The 7,500-nt window shown below is 41.0% G+C and overlaps 1 protein-coding gene across 4 annotated transcripts in view; it reads left to right on the forward strand.

Annotated features, from left to right (window-relative positions):
- The window catches only part of LOC138032232 (ATP-binding cassette sub-family C member 4-like), an 11,484-nt gene that overhangs the window by 45 nt on the left and 3,939 nt on the right, over positions 1-7,500 (forward strand). The window contains exons 1-6 of one of the 4 annotated variants that reach the window (XM_068879861.1): positions 1-373; positions 825-930; positions 2,756-3,306; positions 4,106-4,476; positions 4,977-6,304; positions 6,954-7,500. The exon at positions 1-373 is cut by the window's left edge and continues 43 nt beyond it; the exon at positions 6,954-7,500 is cut by the window's right edge and continues 24 nt beyond it. In XM_068879861.1, coding sequence (XP_068735962.1) covers positions 2,758-3,306; positions 4,106-4,476; positions 4,977-6,304; positions 6,954-7,500 — 2,795 coding nt within the window. In that variant the 5' untranslated portion in view covers positions 1-373; positions 825-930; positions 2,756-2,757. Of the gene's footprint in view, positions 374-738; positions 931-2,094; positions 2,117-2,755; positions 3,307-4,105; positions 4,477-4,976; positions 6,305-6,953 lie in introns of those variants that run through there. The other 3 variants (XM_068879858.1, XM_068879859.1, XM_068879862.1) reach the window with 3 other exon arrangements.

The raw sequence follows: 7,500 nt of genomic DNA on the forward strand, positions 1-7,500 counted from the left end.
CGCCCGGACGATCTTATGATACAATTCCCGGGTTCAAACCATTTACGATTTTACAAGATATTTCTTTGTCATTGACGGCGATTTACTTATAGCAGAGACATGATCGTCGAATAACATGTGTTAATTCAAGGGCAACTCCTATACTTCGGGTTGAGGGAGTGGCACACCATCTCCTATAACGTGGGCTAGGCCTCTCAAAGGACGAGCAAGTGAGATCAACAAAATGTCAGACAAATTATGGTTACGTTTTAGTTCATTTATATTCTGCTATCAGCATATCGCCCCCGTACAGCTATCAATGCAACCCTCAACTTCCGTTATCTTGAGGGAAACATAGAAATGGTAGTCAAGATCGTAATGTCTTATAATCTCGGTGAGTGGACAAGTATACAATTATGGATCTAATACAGGGCCCGGAACAGACCCTCGCGTTACTCCTACAGGGAAATCTCCCATTGTAGGGTTAGTTTGTTTGGTCAGGAAGATACGATTGGACCTTGAGACTGCCAAGTGCAGTTTCTTTGGAATCCTCTCATTTTCTTCTTATGCATTTTCTTTCGTTATCTTGCATCGTTATCGCTTTTCATCACGCAAATACTCGGAAGGCTGATTATGTAATACCCTTTTAAATGATTAGTGGTGTTTTTCTTGGAGGAGTAATCTTTTGTTAATGAGTTTAAATTTGTAAATCAAAATTCCTTTTTTGTCTACTTTCAGCACGTGATATCATCGTGTTACAAAGTGTCTGATGATCTTTTCATTAGCTTATTTTCTTCGTCATCTAGCTTTTGTACATGTCGTTATTATTATTCTGCTGGTTGTAGTCCACCTTTTAGGATAGCAGCGTGGAGTCAAACAGTTCGTGTTCTGTTTGGACAAATTTGGGAAGTTTTTGTATCCTTTGAAGCCGTGGGGATATTATAGCTAAAGGTAAGACTTCTTTGAACTCAGTCCAACTCTTGCATTTTTAAAGACTCACGCCCATTTTCTGGCAATCGTCGGCTTGGAAGCGGACGATTTCATGAAACCCTCTTTCTTTATGTATTAACAATCCGAAGTGAAACGCAATTTTAAGTCGCAGATTATTGACTCGATGAAGTGATCCTCAGAATTCTCACTTGAAAATTGCATTGATATCGCTTTGGTCATGTCAGTCGCAAAAACTCTTCAAAGATTCGCTGACAGTGCTGCTCAGTTTCTCTGAAAAATTGTCATAGTTGTTGTTCGAGTGGGATCATCGTTTCTTTATTGTTTATTAACATTATATGAATATGCAAACCGAGACGATCAAACGGATGAAATAAAATTATTTCAACCCATCGAGAAGCTCCTAGAAACCGTATGCAACTGGGCTGCTAATCGAAGCGTCAATTGGAGATTCCACGCTGTAGGCAAATTTCCTCTCAGTCCGGCAGAAATTGAAAGGAACGGCGATTAAGAAAACAAGATTTACACATTTAATGCTGCGTGGTGTCATTCAGCGACATCGTTTTCCTCGTCACCAAAATTCCAGCTGATCTCTCTCTATAGATTGTTTGCAACCAATTTTGGGAGAGAGACAGATAACAATGACGCAATGTACAATTGCTGGAGGACAAACGAGAGAACGTTTGTTTTTGTCCACCAACATGGCGGCGATGACGTAACGTGAACACCTCCTACTAGAGTTTCAGAGAGAGAAAAAGAAGTGTTTGCTTAGAAAACTGATCACCCCAGCTGCGGTTACTATGGATACGGACATTGAGAGACCGATTAGTGCGCACGCACATAGACCAGTTTTCAATTGAGTGTCGAAAGTAATCAGCGAATTGCATTGGTTTTGCATTACTTCACTCAGTGATTGGTTCAAAGTCCTCGCGCCACTTTTTCAACCAATCAGAAGTGAAACCAAAACCAATCGTGGCTCGCGCGTGCACATTTTCCCGAGCTTTGAGTCTGCTACGTGTTACAACTTCGAGTTTTTATTGGTTTACTGGATTGTCTCCGTCCTTCTTGATTGGCCAAAATAATTACTTTGGTTTTGGTTTTACAACACTCGATTGAAACTCGCCCTACCCAACAAATGTTGAAACAATTTTCAACACGGTTTCAACGTCGCTGTTGAACAAAATCGAAGGTATGTTACGGTAAATGTTTAAGCCGTTTGCCCGGGCCTAAGGAGCGGCAATATGTTTTTGATTAAACTTCACGGTATCGGTTTTTTCTGCAGGTCATTCCGTTTGCAGAGCCCATCAAGAGTTTCGTGCAACCCCAACGTCAAAATCGGCTTGCACTTCTCCAGACGCAGGCTATGCTTTGTCCCCGTAAAGTCACGTTCATAACTGCGAAGTTATTCAATCTTAACATGCTTCTTTCCGCAGTTCAAATATGCATGTATTTTTTTTATAGTCTCCTCAATTTTGAGTCCTCAAACAAAAGCCATCGAGGAAGTTGGCATAGGATTCCAACCACCCAAATCATAGTGGTTTATTTTTTCCCCAGTTTCTTTGTGATGATCAGTCAGACCGAATATCGCTTTCGAAGGTCATGGAATAGGATGAAACCTAATCATGCTTTGGCTAGGTGGAAAAATCTTTGTTCGCCTTCCGATGAACATAATTGATAATCGATTACGTCTGACGTATGTGGTGTCAAAGAGCATGATCACTCACCTTTGAGGCCTTTTTTCAGAAGCGGGTCAAACAATGGTGAATGCTATTCTTATTTTAGGACATGTAAATATTTTGCTATCAAAACTCTTCGTTTTATTCGACAGATATGCCAGTGAAGGGAAGATACCACAAACTGTTCAACGAACCAGAAATGGCCTCAACCACACATCGAGAAAAGAAAAGCATTTTGTCTCTCTTGTCATTTTATTGGATCACTGAAACTTTCAAGACAGGGTATTCTCGCCCTTTAGAACAATGGGACCTCCTGCCAATAGAAGAACAAAGTAAAACAAAAGTTCTTACTGAAAAACTACAAGGTCTTTGGCGCGAGGAAAGAAGAGCTAGCCAAACATGTGGAAAAATACCTCGATTGTGGAGATGTGTGTTGAAGATGTTCAGGGCTAAAGAAATTTTCAATGTGTTTGTTTTGAGGACAATAGAAATAAGTTGCGGCATTCTTCGTGTTTTACTTCTTGGTGTCATTCTATCGACTTTGACTTCAGCTAACGAAGACAATACTATGATGTACGTTAGTGCGGTGCTTTTGGGAGTGGTCTCCATTGGCCAAAGTTTGGTTATGCATTTGAGATGTTGGATGAATGAAACACAAGCCGCTAAGCTTTGTAGCGCTCTTAAAGGAATCATATATTCAAAGGTGAAAATATTTTTTTTCAAAAAGCAAGTAACCTCAACTCTTTTAAGAAAATAGGCTTTACTTTTGGGAATGAAATTGCTGCTGCATTTAGGCAACCCTTTATAAAGAAATGTACGTATGTAAATAGACTCTTCGGTGAGTTTGTTGTCCCTTTCTATTATTGTAATTCTTACAGATCGCTTTAAAGTCCAATGTGTTCGGATAGCACACAGCTCATGATAGCATCGCTATAAATCAGCCTTCAACAAGAAGACTATAAAAGACGAGGTATCTTGGGCACATCAATCAATCATGGATGCGTGAACAAATCCTCAAGGGCTATTTGTCGGTAATATTTTTCAAGGAGCTGTTTGGTTTCCTTTTTGATCATGGAAGGATCGCTGTTTCGATATGATCTTTGATCGCCATATTAGATTACCAACTATGGTCGGTGGAATTCTAACAAAAGAAGGGGTTGCTAAAAAAACATTTCATGTTTTTTTCCATTCCATGTTTATTTGCTTCCATTACTCTCCAAACCAATCATGAAAGCTTATCCAGTAGAAGCATACTGACCCAAAATTTTGGAAGAAACGATAAAAAAGTATGTCGTAAATTCTCATTTTTGAGATTTTTATATTGATTACACGCAAGGGGAAAGGGTGGGGGCTCACTTTGCAGGGCGACGTCTTCCTCAATCAATTAGCTGAGAATCAGCGATGATCAAACCATTCCATACACCTCGCACGACTTCTCCAAAGCATGTTCCATTTGTGATCAAAAGCCCATTCACCATATCCTCTTATTTATTGCGTTGCAGATTACTCTTGTGGGACTACAAGAGTTCCAGGAAGGTCACGTCATCGACTTGTTGTCCAATGACATTCAGCGAATGGAATTGGCAGTTCGTTACGGTTTTGAAATGATTTCAATAATTGTTCTTGCCCCTGTTGGTATCTACGTGTTTCTAAATCTGTTTCATTGGAGGGCTCTCACTGGAGTACTAGTTTTATTCGGCGTAGTTCCATATTTTCTATTCGTTTCTTATCTGATTGGAAAGTTGCGATGGCAAACGGCTCAAGTGTCCGACAAACGCATCACGTTAACGAACGAGCTGCTGTCCGGGATACGAGCTGTAAAGACTCAAGCGTGCGAACAGAACTATGGAGAAAGACTAAAAGAAATAAGAAAGTAAGTCACATACGCATAATTTAAAACGGCAAATGGACTGACTGGCTGACCTTACTTTCTCTCTGACTGTCTCTCTGAGTAATTTACCTCATTGGCAAAATGGGTCGTTGATAGAACGCACACGCAGTCTTGACATTTTGAAAATTTGATCAGTAATCTGTGCAAGGATGGTGCCCTAATTCCTAGGATTTCATAAACGTGACGCTTTGGTCTTTCGATGATGTCGAAAGATGGAATCATCAATCCATGGAATGAGTAATCTGTGGCATGATAAATCGAGGTAGCGCTTTTGCGATTGCCCCAGCGATGAATTATTTTCCCATCCCAGCCATTATGTATGATCGCGTCTCCTCCTTGTTGGTGAAACTGCGATCTTTTATGACAACGTCCATTTAAGCTGTGAATTGGTCCCTGCGAAAAAACTAAATTGGACATACATCGCACATTATGGAGACCAAGTATTTATAAGTTGTTGAAAAATTTTTTTGTTTCATTTGCAGGCAGGAAATAAGCAAGATTTGTCAGAAGAGTCTGTTAACTTCAACTGTTGTGGCAATAACAACTTGTTCAGGTTCAATTGCTGTTCTCCTTTCCACATTGTTTCTCGTGGTGGGGAATTGGGAATTGACTCCAGCAAGCGCCTTCGTGCTGCTTTCCTTTATGAATTTTTTCAAAAGTGTTCCTTTCGGTAAAGGGTTGCAAGTATTGTTTGAAGCAGTTGTGTCACTCAGAAGAATAGAGGAGTTCTTACTCTTGGAAAACTTATCATCACTCAGTTTCGACTACCGTCGCTCGTTAGAGAGTTTAACCGAAGATGATGAGTCAGAAAGCGCTAAAAACCATACAGATTATTCGTACGATAGAACCAATACGCATTTAATCAAGGAAAGTAAGGGAAAAAGTAGAACAAACTACAGAGATGAGTTCCAAGAACTAATTGTGTCCTCCAAAAACAAAGAAGGTGCACTGATCGTGTCAAATCTAAGTTACAAAATGAACGGAGCCAACAAGTGTATTCTTGACGATGTCAGTTTCGTGACACCTACAAAGAGTCTCACCGTCATCTGTGGTCAGGTTGGGAGTGGAAAGTCCACATTGCTCTCTGCGATTGCGGGAGAAGTCAACTTATCTGGTGGAATTGTAAGGTATCCGAAACCTCTAGCCTATGTCCCTCAAGAACCTTGGGTGTTTTCTGGAACGATCAAGGAAAATATTCTGTTTAGTGAGACTTATTACCCAGATTGGTATGCCACGGTTGTCGAAGCTTGTTCTTTGAAGGACGACATCGAGCTATTTCCGGAAAAAGATGAGACGATTGTGGGTCAGAGAGGAGCCGTTCTGAGTGGTGGACAAAAGGCTCGTGTCAGTTTGGCTAGAGCTGTTTATTCGTGTGCTAATGTTTACATTCTTGATGATCCGCTCTGTGCTGTGGACCAGAAAGTTGGTGACCAAATATTTGAGAAATGCATTTGTGGTCTATTAAGTGAAAAGATTCGAGTTTTAGTCTCTCACCATTCCAGACACTTAAAAGAAGCTGACCAAATTGTTATTTTGGACAATGGTCGTGTTCACGAAAAGATAGCACCACATCAAAGACGAAGAAGCAATGGAGATGGTGTGCTCATGAATGATTCCATCGATAAACATCTGGTCGACAGGCATCCACTCGTCAGCCAATCTTCTGCTGACGAACCAAAAGGACTGGAAATCCCCGACGAGGATCGTGTGATTGGAAACGTTTCATTTCGCCTTTATTGGGATTATTTTACGAGCGGAATACATCCAGCTTCTGTTGTTGCCTTGATTGTTTTTTTCATACTCAGTCAGTGTAAGTTAACTCAAGACATTTTGTCACGATTGGTGTGATTGTATAGTTACCTCAAAGCTAACATCTTTTTTAATATGCTGTTTTCCATTTTCAAATGAAGGCTGTCCTTGTCGACATGAAAAGCTTTTGCCGAAACGATCATGACGAGAATGTTGTGAAAGACAAGTTCTATCATGCTGCACGCATGCCATATATCTTCCCATAGTTCTATGATCTTCCTTATGCTCGTTCCTTACGTTTTGCTCCTCCATTAATTTGCGTTCTCTGAAAATTGAAATGCTGTCAACAGTTCCGTTTTTTGCTACCAGCCATTACTGAACCCGAGCGGGTGAATGAGTCACATCCAGCGTAGCGATTTGTTGATTTAGATCCACTCAGTTGGTGTCTGTTTCCACATTCATCAGGTGTTGCTAAAAACACGATTTGCCGGTTGTAAAGAGCGAAGATATTGGTCAAGAGCTTAGATTCCTCATTTTTATTAAAGGCGCAGTAAGTCTGTTCCCATCAATGTAAACAAGGTGCACGATCGCGAAGAATTCACGAACATCGTTGCTGTCTCCATTTCAAATGCTCGCTACGTATGTCCCAATTTCCTATGTGCGCAATAAATGCAATCCGCAATAAAGGCTGTCTTTTTTGTTGGTTTTAGCTGCTGTTATCTTTCCGGATGTTTGGCTTTCTTATTTGTCAAAGAGAACTTTGGAAGAGCAGCAGAAGGTGGACAACCTGGTCATTTACAGCGGTGCGGTAGCAGCATCTCTTGTACTGATAGCCATCCGCGTCTTCCTCTTTTTCCTTGCATCGCTTAGAGCCTCACAACAACTGCACAATAAGATGGTTAAGGCCCTATTGTACGCCAACCTGTTATTCTTCGACACTATTCCAACAGGAAGAATCTTAAACCGCTTCTCAAGGGACATCGGAAGTATGGACGAGCAACTACCAGAGTTCTCTATCAGTTGTATCCAATGCACGCTCGTTGTCGTGACAGCAGCCCTCCTGCCAGCCATTGCAAATCCTCGGCTGATGTTTATCTTGCTTCCTTCGCTAGCAGTGTACATACTTTTTTCCAGATACTATCTTAAGACGTCGCGAGAGATAAAGAGGTTAGAGTCAATTTGTCGGAGTCCCGTCCTTTCTCATGCTTCGGAGACCATGGCTGGTTTGGAAACGATCCGTTCAAGAGGAATGGCGAA

The sequence above is a fragment of the Montipora capricornis genome, chromosome 14 (genome assembly GCF_036669925.1).
Source record: "Montipora capricornis isolate CH-2021 chromosome 14, ASM3666992v2, whole genome shotgun sequence".
In the NCBI taxonomy this organism is placed as follows: domain Eukaryota; kingdom Metazoa; phylum Cnidaria; class Anthozoa; order Scleractinia; family Acroporidae; genus Montipora; species Montipora capricornis.